This window comes from Curcuma longa, chromosome 2, assembly GCF_044706935.1.
Source record: "Curcuma longa cultivar G26 ecotype Majalengka, Jawa Barat chromosome 2, ITB_CL_G26_1.1, whole genome shotgun sequence".
Lineage (NCBI taxonomy): Eukaryota > Viridiplantae > Streptophyta > Magnoliopsida > Zingiberales > Zingiberaceae > Curcuma > Curcuma longa.
In genome coordinates, this window is record NC_133862.1 from 4,534,464 (window position 1) to 4,556,733 (window position 22,270).

The window sequence follows — 22,270 nt, forward strand, 5'->3', positions numbered from 1 at the left end:
AAAATTTTGGATAGCTTTGGAAATTTTGATAATATGGTGGTGGGTATGGAAAAGGTTGGAAATTATATGGGTGTTGTGGGGGAAATGGAAATTGAGGATTGAGGAGATTAGGACGAACTCGAGAATTTTCTTCACTTGAATTTTCGTCGACATTTGGAGAATCCAACAAATCCCTAAAATAATGACTAGAATTTTTATCCATCGCTCTCTAAATTTTTAGTATGCAGTGATTTTTTTGTGATGAAAGATTGATGAAAATATGATGTATATATAGTAAAAAAAATGAACGTTGCCCAACGTTTCAAAAATTGAACGTTGGCAACGTTCAATTTGGCAACGTTCAATTTATTGAACGTTGGCAACGTAAATAATTAAACCATTAATTAATTATTTTTTAAAAAATTAAATAATAATAAAAAATCAATAACGAATACTACCCTAACCTCCCTAGCCTAATATCTTTCTTTTATTTAATTTTAATTATTATATATATTTTTTATAATAAAATAATTGAAATCACCGGGCAAAACTTTTTGCCCGGTGATTTCTAATCACCTCTCAAATATCCCCTCCAATAGGGGATATTTGATGCATGGGGATATTTCTTCAAATATCCCCATCAAATATCCCCTATTGGAGATGCCTGAGGAACTGGCTGGCGACGTCGTCGTCTCGGTGGCACAGCACTCTCAGCAGCGTGTTCGGATCCGACCGGTTCCATCTCCCCGTCGTCGGCGGCATCGGCAACTTCGGGCTTGCTCCCCGTTCCCCGAAAACCCCATCATCCCACCCGACTCACACGCCGCCGCCCTGAATTCCTCGATCAGCCTCTCCGTCGGCAGCTCCATGAGCGCCACTACCCCCTCCGCCACCTCCGCCTCACGCTCCACAGTTTCCTCGCCAAGCAGTCCTTCACCCTCTCCGAACATCAGCTTCAAGCTCCTCAGGTCCTCCGCCACCGCCTCGTGGTCCTCCTGCACGAACGCCCGTTTGCGCCCGCCAGCCAGTAGCACCATCAAGAACCCCTCCAGCGCTGCCCGCATCACCTCCCTGGCCGCCAGAGGCTGTGCCCGGTCGATCAGCACCGACGCCAGCAGCGCCAAGTTCTGCTTCAGCACGCGGAGCGCCGGCCGGATACGCGAGGACTCCGTTACGCCGTCCACGTAGAACCCTTCGTAGAACACCTGGCGCGTGTCGAGGAAGACGAGGCGATAGGCCGCCACCTCCGCCACGTGCTGAACGCCGGTCTGCGCCGCGGCGCGCGCACCGTCGAAGTGGCGGGACGGCGGCGCTGCGACGCGGCGGACGGAGGGGGACAAGAAGGAGAGGGACTTATCGAGGGCGCCGAGGTGGACGAGGATGTAATGGAGGGTGTTGAGGCGGATGTAGAGCCGCTGCGTGCCGCGGCTCGCGCACGGCTGCGGCCGGTGCGCATCGGCGGCGGCGGCGCCGCCGACGACGGAGTGGCCGATGCCTGCGCGGCAACGAGGCGATGCTCTCTTCAAGAGCTTGGTCAAGCTGGAGTCCTGGTTGCACCTCGTCAACGGCGGAAGGCTCGGCATGTAGGTCTGCTTGCTCCCTGCGATGCGGGTAAGAACTTTCTATTTTTGGAAATCGCCATGAAATCAATCACGCAGATGAAGAGGTCAGCGTATATACCACAGCCGGCGACGAAGGAAATGTATTCCTGGAAGATGGCGTCCAAGCCATTAACGAGGTCTTGAACCATGAAACCTCGATCTTCCACTTGGATGTCGAAGAATTCATCCAAGCTCTCCTTGGCCAGTCTCGCCAAATCCACCGCCGACTGCGCGTAAGGCTCACTCTTCGACCTTGGCATCCAGCTCTACGCATCATCAATCAATCAGTCAATCAATCACAAGGAAAGATTGCACAAAGTTGTGAGACAAATTTAACCTCTGTTTCCTTTGCTCTGTTGAGGCACTCCTTCCCAAGCCTCGTCCTCTCTTCAATCCAGGCCTTGAGGAGGCTGGCGATGGTGGAAGCCACGTCGTAGGGGATCATCTCCCTCACTACTTTCATGCCGCCGTCTTCGGAGTCGGTGGAGTCGTCGACCACTATCTGCACCAGTAGCTTCTCCAGCTTCCCGGCGGATTTCAGCACCTCGACTAGCTCGTTTGTCAGCTGCGTGGCCTTCGATACGTACTGCTTCAGCACGACCCCAAAACAGGCGTGCAGTGTCGCCGCTGCAGCCGCCGTCGGCGCTCGGTTCCATTTTTTCAGCACGGGGCTGAAGAACTTCCTCTCGGCCACAGCCAACTCTTCCGTACTGTTCGCGAGATCAAGCAGAATGTTGACTGGTTCGTCTTGTAGCTGCGCTATGATGCTGTCGTCCTGGGATGTTCCTCGCTCGAGAATCTACCAAAACACTAATTACGAAGGAGCTTATGCAAGAAACGACGGTGAGCGTGCTTCCTTTTTGGGGAAAAAAAGGAAGAACAAGGCTGGAAATGCGCACCTTGGTGAAGGCACTTCGCATCGACGACCTGATGTAGTAATCAACTCTGGCATCCGGCGAACTCGCGCACACGGCGCCGTCGCGGTCGAGGAAACCCATGCCTCCGATCAAATCGTCCTCCATGATGATCTTCGACGTGGCGAGCGCCAATGCGACCGCCAGACCCATGTTGGCGCCTAGATCTTTGCCGAACCACTGGTGGTACTCCACCGTCCTCCTCTCCGCCCACCCTCGCATCGCGCCCAACGCGGCTGCTAAGAGCTTCACGTAGCTCACCTGGCGGTTGGGTTTCTTGGCATCGACGGCCACATCCCCCAGTACCGAGAGCGCCGCCCACATGAGCTCCGGCTCGGTCTGCCCGGTCTCGAGGTAGCGCTCGAAGAAGAGCCACGCGAAGCAGGCGTTGTGGGCCGGCAGGTCGAAGCCCAGCACGGGCCACGTTTTCTTCATCAGCTCCACCAGCTCGTCCACCTCGTCCAACACTGCACTCGCCATCTTCAGGTCGAAGACGGAGCGGAGGAGGGCTATGTAGAGGTGAGAGTTGAGGGGGTAGCCGTCGGCCCAGTGACAGGGGTCGAGAGAGGAAGACGGACTACCTTCGGGACTCCGCCACGCCAGGGAGGTAACGGCACTGCAGAGGCTGCCCATGACTTCGGAGTTTTTTCCGGTGTCAAGCGGCGCGGCCTCGCAGGAGCGGACGATGCGGGATAGGCGAGCGGCCGCATGGTGGTTCTCAGAGTCGATCGGGAGAGATGGGTGGAGGAGCAATCCGGCTTCAAGGAGGTTGAGCTGGCGGCGTTGCCATTGATGGTATTCTTGGAGGTCGTTGAAGTCGGCCGGCTTGATCTGGCGGAGGAGCTCCAACGGAAGGACGATGCTCTCTGCTTTTCTGCCCCTCTTTTAGGGTTCATACGTTTTTTTTTAAAAAAATTAAAGCCGATTTAAATTAACAGTTTGAATCTTGAAACAAATGGAAATCAATAGTTTGGCCCTAATTGTGGATCTACCTGCCCGACGAGGGTTCTCGTTAGGGTCTTTCTCAGCCGGTGCTCACTCTCCTCCGTGACGCGCATCTGTTGCCGCATAATCTCCGCCGACGTCATCGGCCGCTTCACCTTCCCCGGCGAGCTCATGTCGCTGCCTCTTGCCATCCCGGTCGTCAACGGCGACGACCTCCGCGCGGTCAGCCCCAACGCCCTCTTGATCCGGCTCTTCGCCACCGTCATCCCGGGCGACGACGGCCATCTAGGGGACGAGCCCTCTCCGCTGCCTGCCGACGGCGATGCCGGGTAGTAGTTGAGTGACCCTCGGCTGCCAGAACCGGGCGAGGAACGGCAAGACAGGAAGAAGAGCTCGTAGGCGGCCTCACGGAGGTCGGTCCGGGAGAGGTTGCTGATGCTGCCGAAGGGGCTGCATCCGAGCTCCTCGACGGGGGCGGGGGAGGGGTCTAGGTCGCCGGCGTCGGAGGCGCAGGAGACATTAGGCTTGTAGCCCATGCCGGAGAAGGTGAGGGAAGGCGGAGGAGGGGAAGGAGCAGCGAAAGAGAAGGGAAGGAGGGGCAGGCCGACATTGCAGGGAGCCGCCCTAAACTTGGTGTCGACAGAGGACGAAGGAACAGATTGCCAATTTGTATGTATTTTGATTTATTAGTCACTTTTTTATTTTTAGTAAATTTTGTTCGGCAAAAATCAAAAGCCACTCCTAATTTAAAAATAAATAAATAAATAAAAAGAATATTTCTTTTATTAATTTTAAAAATAACTTCCTGTGAAAGTTTTTCATCGAAATTGAAAAAAAAATCCATTAAAGAAATTCATCTATTAATATCGAAACTAAGATCGATATTTAAACGTGCCGAAATAAGATATGAAATAGTACATTTGAAGATAAGATATAAAATTAAAAATTTAAATATAATTTACAAAGTCCAGGCAGCAACAACGGAGCTCGGAGTCTGTCTCTGCGGTTGGTATTGCTTCGTTGTTTGGCCCAACGGCTTAGATTTGCTCACGTGTCACAAACCACTGCTTCGGATTAAATGTCGGTACATTCCCCCCGGTGCTTCGGATGATTGAGCAATTGAATCCCGCATACAACTTTGATGCGCACCTTGTTTTCCACTCTTTGCTGTCAGTTTTAACGGCCACGATCTGCTAAACTGCTAAGCAAGTTCCCGCATATAACCTGATATGGAAAATGCGCTCCTAAATGACAGCCTTGCTTGGATTCGGGTGCGATCGCTCGTTGCTTGGTCCGGATCCGAGCCGGAAAAGGTCGAAAAACATTTGCGATTTTTTTTTTATTCTCCTCCTCCACTCTTCTACGGAGTTCATTGTGCTTGGCGATTTCGGTCCATCCTCCGATTGGGCGACCTAATCGTTGTGTTTGACGCATCGATCTCCGTCTCCATCCTCACTCATCTGTTGCGATTTCAATCCCCTGTTATTCCATTTAATCGAGGTCTCAGAATCGATCACGAGAGGGTTCGGATACCTCTGATGGCTGGATTCGTCGAATCTCAATTGCTGTAGAAGATTTATATTTCTCAAAGTGGAATTGTGAGTTTTGATTGCGGTCGTAGCCAACTTGAGTTCGTTTCTTTTGTCAATCTTGTATCTTTCATTTCCTTATAATGTGGGACGTCATCTTGATCTATTTGTTTAACTGATGTTCCCTTTCTGCTTTTTTCGGCTCATTGTTTGGATAAACTAATATATGCTTGGTGATTTGGTGGTGAAGCCTGAAGGGAACAGGGTCGATATTGATATTTTCGAGTATCGTGTCCTGGAGAAGGTATGGCGCAGAGTAATTGGGAGGCTGATAAGATGTGAGTTTTTTTTTTTGCAGTTCTTCTTCTTCTTCTTCTTGTTATATCTTCAGTTTGGGCTTCTCGTTTCGGGGATTCTTTGATTGTAGCTTTCCCACCCTAATTTTTCCCGATTTAATCTCTTGTTAGGCTTGATGTTTATATTCATGATTATCTATTGAAACGAAATTTGCAAGCTACTGCTAAAGCTTTCAAGGAAGAAGGGAAAGTGGCGACTGATCCTGTTGGTAAACATTTTTTTTTCTCTATTTTTTGCCCCTCCTTTTTCGCCTTTTCTATATATACACACACACATAAATTAGGTTTTTGTTTACTATCTTTTGAAGACAAGGTTTCGCTGGTGTACTACTGGTCGACTGGACTTGTTATATTTGCCCACATGAATCTTGAGGGTTTTTCTATCTTTCCAACTTGTAGTTTCAAACATTTTCGTATAACATTTTAACATCATATTGCTAGGATAGTAAAACTTTTGTGCAACATTATACATGGGAAGAAGTGCCCATTTAATATAAAATGTACTATAAGAATTGGGCAATGTTTTATTGCCATATACGACAAGTTAGATCATTGTGTTAATTGATTTGAGTATCCATCACAATCCCCTACCTTGATTACTAACTTCTTACTGTACAGATGTAAGAATGCTGAGTAGAGCATATATGTTTGACAAATGATAAAGATGAATTAGAACATTTTTAATAATTTTGTACTTTTTTTCCTTATAAAATTCTGATTTTCATGTTTCAAATAGCAAGGAGGTCCCCTTTTTGAGCACCTTGAAAGGTTTAGAAATCTATCATGCTCTTTGGGGTTGTTTGATTACTTCCAGATAGGATGCTAGAAATGACACTTGAATGAACAGTCTATTTTCAAGCTTTCTCATGCAAATAACATACAATATCAAGCTAGTTTTGCAATGGGCTTTAAATCTACAAGTGTTATTACAATTTCAAGAAGACCACAATCATATTTTTATCTTACCTGCTAATATTTTTGGCAAAGTCATCCAAATTTAATCTTAATTTGTAATCTTGACCTTGGAAACTTGGAAGCATTACCTTGAAGGACATACAAATGACAACAAGACATACTAAAATATGACATGAAAATATGAATTTTGAAAAAATAATTATAAAAGGAGTTATTAATATTTTATTCTATAAGTTAAATAATACAAAAATATAAAGTACCTAAAATTAATGTGTGTTATTTTTCATGTAAATGATATCTACATGATATCAGGATCTTTATAAACAGATCTGGAAGTTGCACTTCTGAAATCATATCTGAATTTCTCTACAATCTTTGAGATGTAACTTTAGCCATGCATCTATTGAGGATTCATTCTTGTTCCTAACAGTGCATGAACCTGGCTTTACTTGCAGCAATTGATGCTCCTGGTGGTTTTTTGTTTGAGTGGTGGTCTGTGTTTTGGGATATCTTCATAGCAAGAACAAATGAAAAGCATTCTCAAGTTGCTGCAGCATACATAGAGGTACAATCCTTGGATAAGAATCTACAATGAGCTAAAGCATAATCTAGTCCAAGATAATTAAATTCTTTAAGGAATCTTCTGTTTACTTATAGACACAAAGGGCAAAAGCAAAGGAAGAACATCAAAGGCAATTGCAGATGCAGCAGTTTCAACTGATACAGCAACAAGCTCAACTGCAACAAAGAGGTGTTAACCATCCTGCTCTCAATGGGACAATAAGCTCTACCAACACAAATGGCATTTCAGGGCCTCCAACTGCTAGCTTATTGGCTGCTAAATTGTATGAAGAGCGAATGAAGCAGCCACAATCCATGGATAGTGAAATATCCCCACAACTTCTTGATGCTAATAGAGTTGCACTAATCAAATCTGCAACCAACCATCCCGGGTATCTTCTAAAATTTTATTTAGAGAAAAAAATTTAGAATTGACCTTCAATCAGGATTTCTTTAGTAACATATTTCTTCTTTCTAATCTGTTGGTGCAGGCAATTTATCCAAAATAACCCTGTCAGTGGACCTGCAGCAACACAGCATGTTCAAGGACAAAATCAACAAACATCTGTATTTTATCGCCATGAATCCCTTGCATGATTTATTCTTTGATATTTCATTCTCTTGTATATCTTCTATCTGCTTATTTTAATCACTGCAGGACATTAAAGGCATCATGGGCGTGGCACAAAGATCTTTGAATATGGATCCCTCTTCATTGTATGGCCATGGTATAATGCAAGCAAAATCTGGACTAAGTGGTGCTGGTTAGTGACTCATCTGCAATTTAATGAAAAGATATTTTTAAACGTTGCTTTAAGAATAGTAAAATTGTATATGGATAAATGGACAAAAACTTGACAATATTTTAATTACCGGCACCAATGATTTTGTAAAAGTTCGCTAGAGAATCTTTTGTGAAATTTGAACAATGTGCACTGCACACTGCTAGCTTGCTGAAGTATCAGACACCCAGTACTGACCAAGGAAAATTGAGATTTTAGATATAAGGCTGACTTTAGAACTAATTGTAGTTGATACTAGTGGAACCAGTTAATACTCACTACTTCACCAGTGTTTATTAATTTACTTTTCTGTTACCAAGAGGTGTAGGTTACACTACATGTGGGTTTTATGTGCACTAACAAATCAGGGCTGCTTAGTTACTGGTACTGGATGTGACAACTTAAAACCACTTAGTATCTTGGTACCAACTAGATTCACAACTTTCACATTCATTTTAGCATAGGACACCTATTGGTGTTTACTTCTATGGGAATGAGAGGGTGAGAAAAATAAAGAAATTATAAACCAGAAAGGGAATGATGAAAACTCAACAATAAAATAATTAGCAATGAAAATTATAAGAAATTTTCTACTTCAATGCACACCAAATCAGGAGGTTCATTGAAGGATTGCCAGTGGATGTAGAGATGCCTCCATTTTTTTCAATTTGTTTTGCACCTTTCCTTGTTCCAATTTTTGGTGGTTGATATTAAACCAAAGTTTGAATCTCAATTCTGAGCTAAGGGTTGGGTCCCTGACCAGAATGAGATCGGTCGGCCGTGCTGGGTGCTGGTACTAGTGTTGAAAAAGACCCCAGGTAGAGGAGGATAATGAGGAGGGTAATGTTGTGTACATTGTCGTGTGCCACGAAAAAGTTGTGAAGCCTTAGTGTCATTAGGAACACTCACGAGACTCTCTAGAAGGTTACAAAGTGTCATTGTTATCGAAAGACAGAGGACAAGGTGGAAGTGAATGTCACCTACCTTGCCGGGCATCGTGAAGCCCCTCAAAGCCTTGTGGTTGTTGTTGGAGGACGTCAGGTGCGTCGGGAAGGAGTTGCAAAGCATTGGCGAAGCCTCAAGAAGGTTCATAAAACCTTGATGCTGTTGAAGGAGGACGTTGCATACTTGTGCGTTGGGAAGGTGTCAAGAACCCTTATATGCTGCGGTTTTGTTGATTAGAGCTGCAACTTCTATGCCATAACATCATGGTTAGGTGGAACGAAATGTTTAGCCAATGCCAACACAACACATAATGATTTATGATTCTTCAAACCATGGTTGAAATAGATTGTGCAGTGCTCTCTAGTTGATTACAACATTTAAGCTAAATGGATTGACTTAGAGTGAACCTTATGAGTATATCAGGTTGACACATGTTCACCCTTTTCAATCTTTTATTCTTTTTAGTGCTTTTAGTATTTAAAATTCTGCTTTTACATTTCTGGGATACTGCATAAATTTAAATATTTTGTAGTAGTCATGTGGTTTTAGTTGATCCATTATTTACGACTAGTACCATTGACTTGGAGCTTGGCTGAGTCATCGTGTCATTCATGTTTGATGCTTAGGTTGCAACTTGGCTAAAGATTGATTGGTTCCTTATCCATATGAAATGGTTTATTTATTGGTTTATCCCATAGATACAAAGAGATTTCACCCAAATTTATTATTTGATGATGATCGGTAGAATGTCCCCCTTCATATGCTAGTTATCATGCACTTCAAAAGCTATATTTACTTTATTACAATCCCAACTATTCAGCATACATTTAGGACACTAACTCATCTATGGATTCCAACAAGTTCTGAGATTGCCAAAAATGTTCCAACCAGTATTTAGATATTGTATGTAAACAATAATATTAGTACAGTATGGTTGGGCTGGTTAAGAATTGAGATATGTTCTGCTCTATAAGTGTGGTATTGATTGCATGTTTCAGGGATGATGCCTCACTTCCAATAAATACTGACTGCATGGATCCATTGCACAGTCAGTACATACTCCGCATCAGATGAGCCAATTGATATTATGGCATCTCCAATCAGAACTGTATCTGGGGATTGTGTCATATGCATCAGACTACTGGCTAATGTTCTTATTCTGTATTCTTAGCTGAAGAGTTGGTATTAGTAACGATGCAAAAATTTATATGTTCACCAAAATTGTTAAGTTGTTGGATTTTGAAAGGAAGGATGATACCCTACATCAATTGACTAAACTTCAAATGCTAGCAGAGAGGGTCTAATCTAGTTGCTATTATCAATCTGTTTAGGACAATTTTTCATTTAGCTCTTGTATTTTAGAGGTTGGTTCAATAATATTTCTATAATTGTCTCTTCAATAGTAAATAATGCTAGGTTAATAAGGAGTTCATTGAAAAGGAGTTACTTACAAGGAGAAGTCTTTACTAGTATTAAAATGAATTTCAGTTACAAACTTCTAGTGTACATCTTATACTACTTGCACTTGCTTTGTTCCTTTTGCAGGAATGACTCAAGGTGTTAGTGGTCTTCCTCTTAAAGGCTGGCCTTTGACAGTATGTTCATTCTCCTTTTGGGAATAGTCTTTTGTTTGTTTGTTTTCTCAAACTGTGTGCTAATTAACAGGGAATTGACCAATTACGTCAAAATTTTGGTCCTCAAGTAAACAAGCCCTTTCTACCAAATCAAAGCCAATTTCAGCTTTTATCTCCCAACCAGCAACAGCAGTTTTTGGCACAGGCTCAAGCACAAAGCAATATTGACTCGTCTAACTGTGGCATAGATCCTCGCAGGCTTCGAGCATTGCCAAGGAGTGTACTCAGTGGAAAAGATGGTCAAATGAATGGAAATGATGCATCAATTGGTTCTCCTAGCCAGTCAAGTTCGCCTAAGGTCACACAAGATCAAGCTTTCTTGAAGGTCATCTCTCTAATGATAACCTACTTTACTGAGTCATTGTCAAAACATTAAAAGATGGAAGAGATTTATCAACACCAATTTAGATACACATCTGACACATTTCTTTGCGCATTTCTCAATTCATACTGAATCTGCATCATTTTCATTCCTATATTGTTTCATGGAGGAGCTAATCACCTTTCCTGCATAAAGGTGCTTCTTTGCAGGACATAATTGAAAATGAATAACCTAGAAATAATTGCTAAATCAAATGCAACAGGAATTGCATATTTTTGAATTTCTAGTTTTGCATCAGAGCATACCAGGAATTCTTCATTTAGATGCATGAGAAGCTATACTGATTGCAGAATTAAAAGCATGACTTTGCTCTGTCTTGGCAAGGAAAACATTTAATTGTCTCATTTTAGTTCCCAAATTTGATGATTTATTTCAAAGTCCTGAAACCTTTATAATGTAAATTAACGAGGTAGTTTTAACAAGGAAATGTGTGTTCTAATTCATATTATTAATTTAGGGAAAAACTTATGTAGAGGATTGGGTAGGGTTTGAAATGCTAAGCTGTGTTAGTCGACACGAGCAAATTTATCATTCGGCCCATCGACCGACACATGAAACGCTCGATGTCAACATAGAAGCTAGAGAGGGAAATGGACACTAGTGCAAAAGTAAGAGAGGGAAAAAGAAATACTAAAGAAGAGGAGGAGAAAGAAGAGGAGGAGAGGAAGAAGTTAGGGTTTTATTGGAGAAAGAGCACCATCACGTCGATATTTGTAGTAGTGCATGTGACAAGGCCGTTAGGCAGTGGGCAGTTGTGGGTGGGTGCAATTGGTTGGTGGCTAAAGAATTTGAGTGTTCAGGATTACAGGGGAACGGGAAGGGAGAAAGAAAGAAATAAAAAAGGAGCAGTTCGATGCACGAAGCTTCGCCAATTCGGGCCTAGGGAAGGGTCTATTGTCTATAACCTTACCTTGCATTGTAAGAGGTTATTTTTGTGACTCAAACATGTGTCTACCAAGTCACACAGGGGCAACTTTACTATTGCACCAAGATTTTCCTTCAAAGAAAGAAATATATAAGTTAATTAAATTATTCCTAATCTTATAAAAATACAACTATACTAATTAAATACAGTTGAAGTTGAAGCAATCTATCCTATATATCAACTTGCTTTAATTTTAAATAAAAATAAATTCAAATTGAGTTCAGATTGAATCCACTTGATCCTAATTACCATATCTACGTGATAAGATTTATTTAAACCTAAACCAACTTTCATTCAAGTATAAAATTTAAAATATTAATTTCATTTAGCTTAATTACTTATTTAAAAAATTTAAAAGAATAATTTTAAATACAGAAATTTAAATAGGACAAAAATTTAAATAGCTTAATCATTCAATCATTGTTACTTTTTTTGTGAGTTGCCACAATTTCTTTTGACACAAACTTATTTCTAGTTTAATCTTATTTTCCCTAGCTTAGTTTTCTGAATTTATCAATCTCAAGGTACAACCTTCAATTTTCTGAACATATTATTATGTAAAAACCTCAACCTCAAGAAAAACATATCAGACAAATAATCCTGAAGAACATTAAAAAGGAAATAGAACAAATAATAATTTAAGCTCTCTCATGAAACAAAAAATTACAAAATATACTACCTAAATTTAGAATTATACATAGGCAGAAATTGCAAAAATAGAAAATTGTAATGTAAGTTCCTACAATTATTGCATTTATTACAAAAGAAAGAAGCCAAAGCAAAAGTATACATATTTTTGAGGATCAAATTAGGATATGCTTTTGTTCATTTATTTTCCTGTTGATGCGTGGGTGGACCATAATAATTGTAAGTTCTAATACTCAAAATTGATTCCCAAGCAAAAAGACTTATCATAAGAAACCTTAGGTCAAAATATGATAACTATTTAATTAAATAATTAGAAGTGAGCATACTTAAGAAATAAAATGAAGCACCATAATAGAATATTGCAATTGGTTTTTCAATGAGTACCCATTTGAACCAAACTAAGATAAAATGTACAAATCAAATGACTAATAGAACTTTCTAAAGAAAGTTCTATCAAAACATGATATCAAAGGGAGCAAGCTTGAAATTTTTACTAAAGCCTAAATCACACTCTTAATCCTCTCCCTGCTGCAAGAAATCTTTCTATATATCAATATCACTATTAATTCTACATCCTTTGAGATTTTTCCCATAGTTAATCTAATTAAGTACATACTCAAAGAAGACATATATACCTTCTCCTGCTTCAACAAAAGCTCAAACTTAAATTTTCTGTAAAGCTGCTTCACATAAGCTTGTCCAACTAAACTAGGCAATCTGAGTAGGCTTTTAAGGCAAACAAAGAAAAGGAAAGGAAGAGATGAGACGTTATACATGCATGAAGAAAACAACATCACATAGTCAAATCTTTTCCAGAAGTTGCATTACTTTCCCCAAGCAAACTATTCATGCCGATATTGAAAAGTTTTTAAAGATAATAATAAAAGCCATGGTTTAGTTTTGGTAACTGCTCCAAACATGCACTAAATGATGACATGGTGCAATTTTGGCAATGATGAATGCAATGCATAATTATTTAGATGACGTGGAATTTTTTGAAAGTAGAAATTTTCTCCTGCCTGTAATGAGGGTTTGTTTTAATACTATGTAGATATATTAGGATCTACTTGCAATTTTACATTGACAACAACAACAACAATCAAGTCTTTATTTCACTAAGTCTAGTCGGCAATATAGATCCTCCTACGTCATTGAGCTCGATCCACATTGAAGAGATGTTGCAGTTAGACCCCCTAAGCGTTCTTTTTGGGGAATAATCTAGTATTAGCGCAATAGTTTGATGGATCCACACATAACATTTGCCTATGTTTTTTGGTTGGCTGACAACCTAACACAACCCTCCTTTATTCGGGCTTGGGATCAATTATGGCGGAGTTTATTCACCATGGGCGGAGTTGCAATTTTACATTGACGAATGATTAAAATAGGTAGAGGAGACTATCATGGGTAATTGGATTGTTAATTTTTCCCCATCAATCTACTAGAATTAAACCCATTTCACTTAATAACCCTATAAAGATCTTATACTCTTAACATGTGTTTGATTTTGTTTTATTTTTTAATATCAATATCCTTTTTTTTTTGCTGGAAGTTTTAGTGCATGCAACTTTGCTATCATAAATGGATCAGTTTTTCTCACTCTATGCTCTTGGTGTTGGTATCATATGAATGCTAAACTAGCATTTTCTGTTATAATTGTGTGTATGTTGAAGGCAACCCAGATGCAGCAGTCATCTAATCAACAGACACAAGAACTGGTGCAGCAACAACAGATGCAACAGGTACTTGGACAAAATGCATTTCTTCCTTCATGTACATTTTTCTATTGCTATGGTAACTGATGAAGTTTTTTTATCCCAGCACCATTATCTGCATTTTACTCTCTTGTTGAACATTTGTAGACCTTAATAAAATTAACAGTTGGGATTCTTGTCACAAATTTGTCACAACAAATCTGGACCGTTAGATTTTAAAATAGAAGATTAAATCCAAGCCATCACAATCACCCATTCAATCTACGGCCTGGATTTAATCTTAACTTTAAAATCGAACGGTCCAGATTTGTTGTGACAAATTTGTGACAGGAATTTGTTGTGACAAGAAGCTTTATTTTAAAATTAAACTGATTGTTTTGATATCCAGAATACACGGAAGAGGAAAACAACATCTTCCGGACCAGCAAACAGCACTGGCACAGGAAATACTGCAGCACCTTCTGCTAACTCACCTCCCTCAACTCCTTCCATCCATACACCTGGTGATGGTGTTTCAATGGCTGGCAACCTGCAAAATGCAAACACTATATCAAAAAGTTTGATGATGTATGGAACAGATAAATCAGGGAGGCTTGCTTCTTCAAGTCATCTGGTATATTCATATAAAAATTCTTTCAGTCTTATAGGCAGTGAAAATGGAAGACACACTTTGGCAAGATGTTAAGATCATGTGACTTAACCTGTAGGATGATCTAGAGCACTTTGGTGATGTTGGTTCATTGGATGATAATGTTGAATCTTTTCTGTCAAATGATGATGGTGATGGACAGGACATATTTGCTGCATTGAAGAGTACTGCTGAGAACAATGTGGAACCGTTAAATGGTACTGGTTTCATTCATCTGGTCCACTTAGATATCCAGTGAATAAACTATTAACATATTCTCTATCTCTGTTTTAGGTTTTAGTTTTAATGAGGTTAGTTCTATGCAAGCTGGGAGCAGCAAAGTAGTTTGCTGCAACTTCTCTACAGATGGGAAATTGCTTGCTAGTGCTGGACATGATAAAAAGGTAAAATATGATTTGTACTGCATATGATTTCATTTGTATAAACTGAATGCTCAATATGATGTCAAATGCTGCACACTAGTATCATATTAATTTCTGTCCTTACATAATTTCATGTGCTATGCATGTTACAGTTATATGATTTTTCTAGTGAGACCATGAAATTTATTCACAGACCATTCAACTACTAGTGCAAATATCAATTTCTTCCCTTTTCTTTTCTGATTCAGTGAGATTCTGTCTAAAGATGTTAAGCATCATATTCTGTATTTATGCAAATGCCCCAAGATATTTATTAGATTGAATAAAATATTTTAAAGTTACCACCTGTCTTTTTGGAGGTTTCCAGGAGGTTCCTTGACTGTATCTCTGTTGTTTTTGTGATCTTCTGTGCACATCTTGGCACCATCTTTAGGTTTCTCATGAAAATTACATATTTAGTTGCACTTTTTAACTTTGCATTCCTAATACTGTAGCCGTGATTAAAAAGGAGTTGAAGATTGGCGCTTGAGGTTTACTTTTCTTCTCTAGTTCAAAATTGTTTAAAATGTTGCTCAGTTACAAAAGTAGGTGAGGAATGTAATTCCCTTGGGCTCCTGGGCAAGGTGGATCTCTGTTTAATGTCCATTTTTGCTGGGCAATTATTGAAGCTTGCAGTATCTCTCCACTCTCTGAGATATTGTATCTTTTGTTCTTTGGGGGTAGTTATGGAGATATTTTTGGGTGATAAATGCTTCAGTTTTGCTGAAATACAAGTCTTTGTAACAATTAATGTGTTTAAGCATTAGTTAATAGGAAAAGGTAAGTTACTCTGAAATGCTCATTTGGTTAGTGTGCCATCATGTATTATGCTGGATTTTGTAGGTCTGGGTTTCTGTCTATGGGCAATCCTTATTGCTTATTGTCTTAGTTCAACTACCAGTGCAATGCACCTAATATTGAATTACCAAATTTACAATACATCTTTGATTCAAAATAAAATTCATTAACATAAACCCATCCTTTGTCCTTTATCAGCTTAGTAGGAATATGATGCCTGTGAAGCTGGTTAATATCAATGTAGCTAATCTATTTGGTTTCAAGAGATTCAAATTGTTGCATCTATGCAAGCTTTGATGTAAATTTTATCAATTTTGTGAAAGGTGGTGCTTTCACAATTTGGTGTTAAGAAATCTGAATAAGTAGGATGTTATTAGTAACATGGCATTTTGTAAAGTTCGATGGTGGGATATAGCCAGCTCCAGTAGTTAAATATTACTACATTTTGTTTTGAGGTAATGATATACATATTACATATCTACAGTTAACTAGGATTTCTTGTTTTATTATTTTTTTGAAGGAAACATTGAATGCTGATGAAACTTTCAGTGTTGCTAGCAACTAGATACTAGACATTGTACAAAAGCACCAGTCATGAAGATTATGCAAAACATTATGTTCCAATTTGTTAATAAATTTTCTTTGAAGTGTTAATGAAGTATATACTAATGAATATGTATGCCTGCTCCAACATGATATATATTTTATATGATGAGTAAAGTTCTTGGATAGGATATTAAATATTGGCACATCAAGGTGATGCCTTTAAAAAATTCTGTCATTGATACTATAGAAGGAAAATAAAACACTTAAAATGGAGTGGCTCTGCATCAATATCTAGAAAAATTCCTTATGGATTGTTCATCTTCTATTCTAGTTTCTTTTCTATTGAAGCTTGCAGTATTAGTTTCTTTGCTGGTTATCATGCGGTGTGTTTGTTGAACATAATTAACATATTTAGCATCTGTTTATGCGGCATACCTTTTCTAGGAAATTTCTGATGATTTTCATCTTATCTGAAAGGTTGTCCTCTGGAACATGGAATCACTGCAAACTGTAAGCAGTTCCCCAGAACATTCTCACATCATCACAGATGTCTGTTTTAGGCCAAATTCAACTCACTTGGCAACTTCTTCTTTCGATAAAACTGTGCGGCTATGGAGTGCTTCAGAAGTATGTCCGTTTTTTATTTGCCACCTTCTTTATATTGTCATTGTTAGTTGCATATAAGAATTGTCCTGAAGAGTCGGTATTTTTTATTTATCCATCTTCATCATTTAATTTTGAATGACTGGCCTAAGAGTGTAGAATTATTACTGTGGACTTGGGAAGGAACACATACCGGTAAATGATAAACCGGTGTCAAGTTTTGATAAGCTTCATAATTCCAGTAGTAGCATATCTTACCAACTTCAAAGTACAGATTGTCAAATCATTTGTAAATTGTGTGATATCTTATCTTGGAAGGGAGGAAGTAGGAGAGAAACAGCATAGTTCAAGTGAAGTGAAGAAGAAAATGCATTATCTCATTCTACTATTTTACTTTCTTCTTGTTTACTTGGAGAACGTTGGAAGAAAACAAATAATATATTTGAGTATGTGTTTATTAGATGCTTAAACTTCATTTTCCTTCATTTCTGCTCAATTTGAGGAATTGGATGAAATTAAATTCTGTTCTCCTTACTACTTTCCAAATAAATAAGGAAATTAGTGATTCTATTTCTTTCCTTCCTACTGCCATCGAATTGAACATAACATTAGTCCTGGGGTTTGTCTTTTGTGACACAACAAAAAATCCTAACAGAAAATGAATTGATGTAAATGCTATACAATCATCTTTTCCTTAAAGGAATTCCTCTGTTTAGCAATTACTTAGTTGAGTTTTAGTGCTTTTCAATTGGAGCTTTATCTTAAGATTACATGATTTTGAAGTCCCCTACCAATTGCTCTTTGGTAGAGATGTTTACTTTCTCAATTTTAGATCTTTTATATGTTACTAACTTAAGTAAGAGTAAAGATACACTACATGAAAATAATGGCATGAAACTTAACATGAAAGACGTGGCAAGCCACATGTGTCATGCCACGTGGCTTTTTCAACCGAACAAAATGTCCTTTTAGCGATCCCGATGGCGAAGTTGTAGCGGCGGTGATTTTGATCGACAACGATGTCTTTACTGCAGAGGAAGAAAAAACCTTCTAATTTTGTTCGGCTGAAAAAGTCACGTGGCATGACACACGTGGCTTGCCACATCTTTCATGTTAAGTTTCATGCCATTATTTTCATGTAGTGTATCTTTACTCCTTAAGTAATAACTTGGAATTAAAGTTTAGTCAGAACTGATATGTAGTGCTTTTGCATCCTTTCTCCTTGCACTTTCTTTCTTAGAAACTGACTTGCTTCTTTCTCAGGATAGATTATTTTCTTTTAGGATGTGGTGAAATCACCTGAAATCAAACTAATTATGCTGTCCGCAAGTTACAAAAAGCATAACCATTTTCAACTATTGCTGATGCTCCCAAACATTTATATTCCCACTGTACTGCTCTTTTATAGTCTAGCCATTTCAATAGCCTTTCTTTTCCTCCTACTGCCATCGAAGTGAACATAACATTAGTTCTGAGGTTTGTCTTTTGTGACACAGAACAAAAGATTCTAACCTGAAATGAATTGCTATAAATGTTATGCAATTAGTTGTTTTTTAGTCTTATTAATTGGAACTTTATCTTAAGTTTACATGATCTTGAAATGCCCTACCGATTGTTCTTTGGTAGAGACGTCTACTTTCTCAATTTTAGATCTTTTATATGTTACTTTCTTAATTAATTACTGGGAGTTAGAGCATAGTCAGAACTGATATGGAGTGCTTTTGCATCCTTTCTCTTTGCACTTTCTTTCTTTGAAACTGACCTGCTCCTTTCTTGTGATAGATTATTTTCTTTTAGGGTATGGTGAAATCACCTAAAATCAAACTAAAAATGTTGTCCTCTAGCTACCATTAGACTACTCATTTATAGTCTAGCCATTTCATTAATTACTAATAAGCATGATGAAACCGTTTATTTACATGGCACAACTTGCACTCAACCAACAAGGTCTAGGTGAGTTAGACATCTTGTTTCATAAATAGGTTGTATTTATGATTGCAAATAAACAGGTAGTAGGTCGTGGTCGGATTTCACATGTTCATCTGTGATTACCGACTTATAACCCGTTTCTCAATCAATATAACATTTATTTGTAATACGTGCAAACTTATCATTATTAGTTAATCTTATATAGTAATCTAAATTTGTATTAGTTATGCTATAATTTATCTACTTTTAAATAAAAAGGGTCTTCTGAATGCAACCCGTTTTTAATATATGAGGTTCATGATCAGGATATAAATTAAATTGAGACATCTTTTTGATTTGTTGATTTGAATTATCATGTAAGAACATTTCTACAAAGAGTTAATTAAAATGTTATTATATGTTTTTTCCTAATAGATATTTGTTACAAAATTAAAGGAATATGATATATTTGGTAAAAGTGAAAATTTGTGATAGATTCGTTAAAACCTCAATAGTTTGTGATTCATTTAGTAATGAACTCATAATTTGTTATAGTAACCACATGTAGCTACACTTATGCAAAGTGTCAGTGCGTACACACTATGCCTTGTCTGATCACACTTGCATAAACTTACCATCTTGATGTCATGTGAACCAACTGCACAATCATAAAACTACACCTAGCTCATCAAGTTCTCTTATCAAAGCACAGTTGTCCAATCTTATTTTCTTTGTAAAAACTATGAATTGAACTAGAATAGATTTAAAATCTTAAGTGGTGTCGAAGTTTTTAATTTTGACTGGAATGATACTGGATGGCACCATGTCAGTGTTTCGATGTATAGCGTCAGTGGAGAATTGGAGGGGGAAGTTGGAAAGAAATGAAAAGGAAAAGATAACACAACTTTATATCTAAGTTTAGACTTCATGTCCCATTGGAATATAATATGATTTTAACATTGTATTGTTTAGACACAAGCTAAAACAATAGCAACTACTATTTCAATTCATCATAATGCATTTGTAGCACGTCAAGGGTGTCAATTGTTAATATGACACAATAGTCATTGACATGATTGACACTACACAAGATAAATTACTTGTGTGGAATAGTATTGAATCTTAGTAATTTATTAGAACAATACATTTCACAGTACAAGAGTTCAAACCATGGAGCTAGAGTTGATACCCTTGTTATGACGTCGACAAGTCAAGAACATTAGCACAAAACAATAATATTTTTTCTTTGTGGGATACTCAAGTAAAAAAAAATGATAAATGACAATTTAACTGCAGTAAGAGTAAAATTTAGACTATATATTTGTTATGATGGATAGTGTTTTTAATATGTTTTCCCTATTTTCTTATTGTTGGTATCATGGAACAGCAATCATTTTTTAAAATGATTTTCTTCATATTTTTGAAAATAGGAATTTATTTATGTCAGCTTAATATGTCTTTGCTTTATGTTATTCATGGTTAATTTGGTAGTTAGCTTGATGCTGATTTGTTCTCTTTTCAATTTTGCAGTCAATTCATTGTTTACGTACTTTCACTGGGCACAGCTCGCAAATAACTTCACTTGATTTTCATCCAAAAGAGACGGATATCTTTTGTTCTTGTGATGACAATGGTGAGATCCGGTACTGGAATGCCAGCCAGTATTCTTGCACACAGAGTTTTAAGGTTGGTGTCTGTTTGCCTTTACATTTTGTTATTTGAGAGTGATCAGTGATCCCAATTTTTAACTAAGCTTGTTGATGAGATAGGGTGGTGGTACAGTACAAGTGAGATTTCAACCCAGAAGTGGGCAATTTCTGGCTGCAGCTGCAGACAACATGATTTCTATTTTTGATGTTGAGACCCATACAAATATGCGGACGTTACAGGTTACTTCATGAACAACACTAACTTTTATTACTTATGTTTAGTTTTCTTTCATTGTTTAATTCCCTCCCTGAATAACTGTAGGGTCATAAAACAGCAATTCAATCTATTTGCTGGGATTTAAATGGCAGCACACTTGCATCTGTTAGTCAGGATTTAGTTAAAATATGGTCAACACGCACCTGGGAGTGTACAAGTGAGCTAAGCTCCAACGGTAACCAGTTCCATTCATGCATCTTCCATCCAAGATACTCACAACTCTTGGTTATTGGAGGCTATCAGGTAATTCTGTGTGTTTACAATATGTCACTATTTGATGTATTTTGTATTGTCGAGACAAGGAAATCAAACAATCATTTTGCTTTGTTTCAGTAGCTTGATTGCTGTCCATTTGTATTTAGGATTAGTGTTAAAAGACAGCTACATGAATCTATCCCTTCATTGAATTTTGTACAATCAATTTCACGCAAATTCCTCTATCTTCTAGTCATCACACATTCAACTCTAATGGATTTAATTGTCTGACTATAAAATATATCAGTCATTTTAATGTACTTATCATCTTAATATATTTTATTATCTATTAGAGATGTAGAATTTGGAAAAAATATGTCATATTGCATTCATAAGATAATTTCATGATAAAAGCCTATATCTAAAACTACTATAGGTGACTAAATCCATTGCGCCAATAATTCTATTAATCTAAAACCCATTAGCAGCAAAAATACCTAATTGTTCTCAAACAGTATTATTCTGAATTTTAATATATCAAATGATTATCTTAGCAATTTTCATTACCTTTGTATTGATTTTTTTAATATACTTTTTATTTAGAGACATGACTCTCTTTGACTGTTTTATTTGCTGCAAGTAGATTTTATAAGATTAGAACAAGTGTAGTTCGTTCATGGTCTCTTCAAAGAGTGATATCTTTCTGAATATTCCCAGTCTTAGGACATTATTCAACCAGTTGACTTGATGTGGTTACTAAGCTTACTATCAAAATTAGAAAGGACCTAATGGATTTGCATTTCTTGCTCATGTATATGTTCCAATTTTATGCAGTCATTGGAGCTATGGAATAGGATTGAGAACCAAACCATGACGGTCCAGGCACATGAAGGCCTTATTGCAGCTCTGGCGCAGTCAAGCTTCACTGGGATGATCGCCTCTGCTAGCCATGACAAATCTGTTAAACTATGGAAATAGAATTGAGCCCCTACCTTTTATGGCATTTGAGGCTCTAGGGAGGAAAACAAAGGTGAGCATGGTTCCAGGCACTTTTCCGCGATTTGATTTGTAATTTTACAACATTAAAATGGAATTCCGCCATCCTGTTGTTGGTCGACTATTCTCTCTAAGTGATCTACATTAGTGACAGCTAAATATTTGGTCTTGATTTTTATGTTCTCATTGCCTTCGTACAATAGTTCCATAGATCTATATGAATAGCTCGAGTCTCTCGTGACAAATTGCCTGAAGACTGAAAGGATGATTCAGATGAACTTGCATGATGACAAAATGGTGTGGATAAACGTGTGTGCATTTGTTAAAAGTTTTAATTATGCATTTGGCAATCTGCTACATCTTGACACTAGTGTTCTTCACTTTATTTCGTAGACTGGGTGAGAAAATTATTTTGTG

At 38.3% G+C, this 22,270-nt stretch overlaps 2 protein-coding genes across 2 annotated transcripts; one reads left to right on the top strand and one right to left on the bottom strand.

Moving 5' to 3' along the window:
- Positions 1-630: 630 nt before the first annotated feature.
- Positions 631-4,069, bottom strand: LOC141821446 (protein unc-13 homolog). The gene is given in 6 exon segments (XM_074708877.1): positions 631-761; positions 764-1,579; positions 1,660-1,846; positions 1,918-2,379; positions 2,480-3,376; positions 3,487-4,069. Coding segments are annotated over 6 exon segments (2,982 nt in total). The 5' UTR covers positions 3,976-4,069.
- A 711-nt stretch (positions 4,070-4,780) lies between these two features.
- On the top strand, positions 4,781-22,188 carry LOC141817255 (transcriptional corepressor LEUNIG_HOMOLOG-like). Its single transcript, XM_074704936.1, has 18 exons — positions 4,781-5,037; positions 5,219-5,306; positions 5,436-5,533; positions 6,695-6,804; positions 6,897-7,192; positions 7,292-7,367; positions 7,459-7,564; positions 10,073-10,122; positions 10,193-10,486; positions 13,790-13,858; positions 14,220-14,444; positions 14,539-14,677; positions 14,754-14,863; positions 16,703-16,852; positions 20,267-20,422; positions 20,506-20,625; positions 20,708-20,905; positions 21,692-22,188. The coding sequence occupies exons 2-18, from the start codon at positions 5,275-5,277 to the stop codon at positions 21,833-21,835; spliced, it is 2,373 nt and encodes a 790-aa protein (XP_074561037.1). The 5' UTR covers positions 4,781-5,037; positions 5,219-5,274; the 3' UTR covers positions 21,836-22,188.
- Positions 22,189-22,270: the final 82 nt, after the last annotated feature.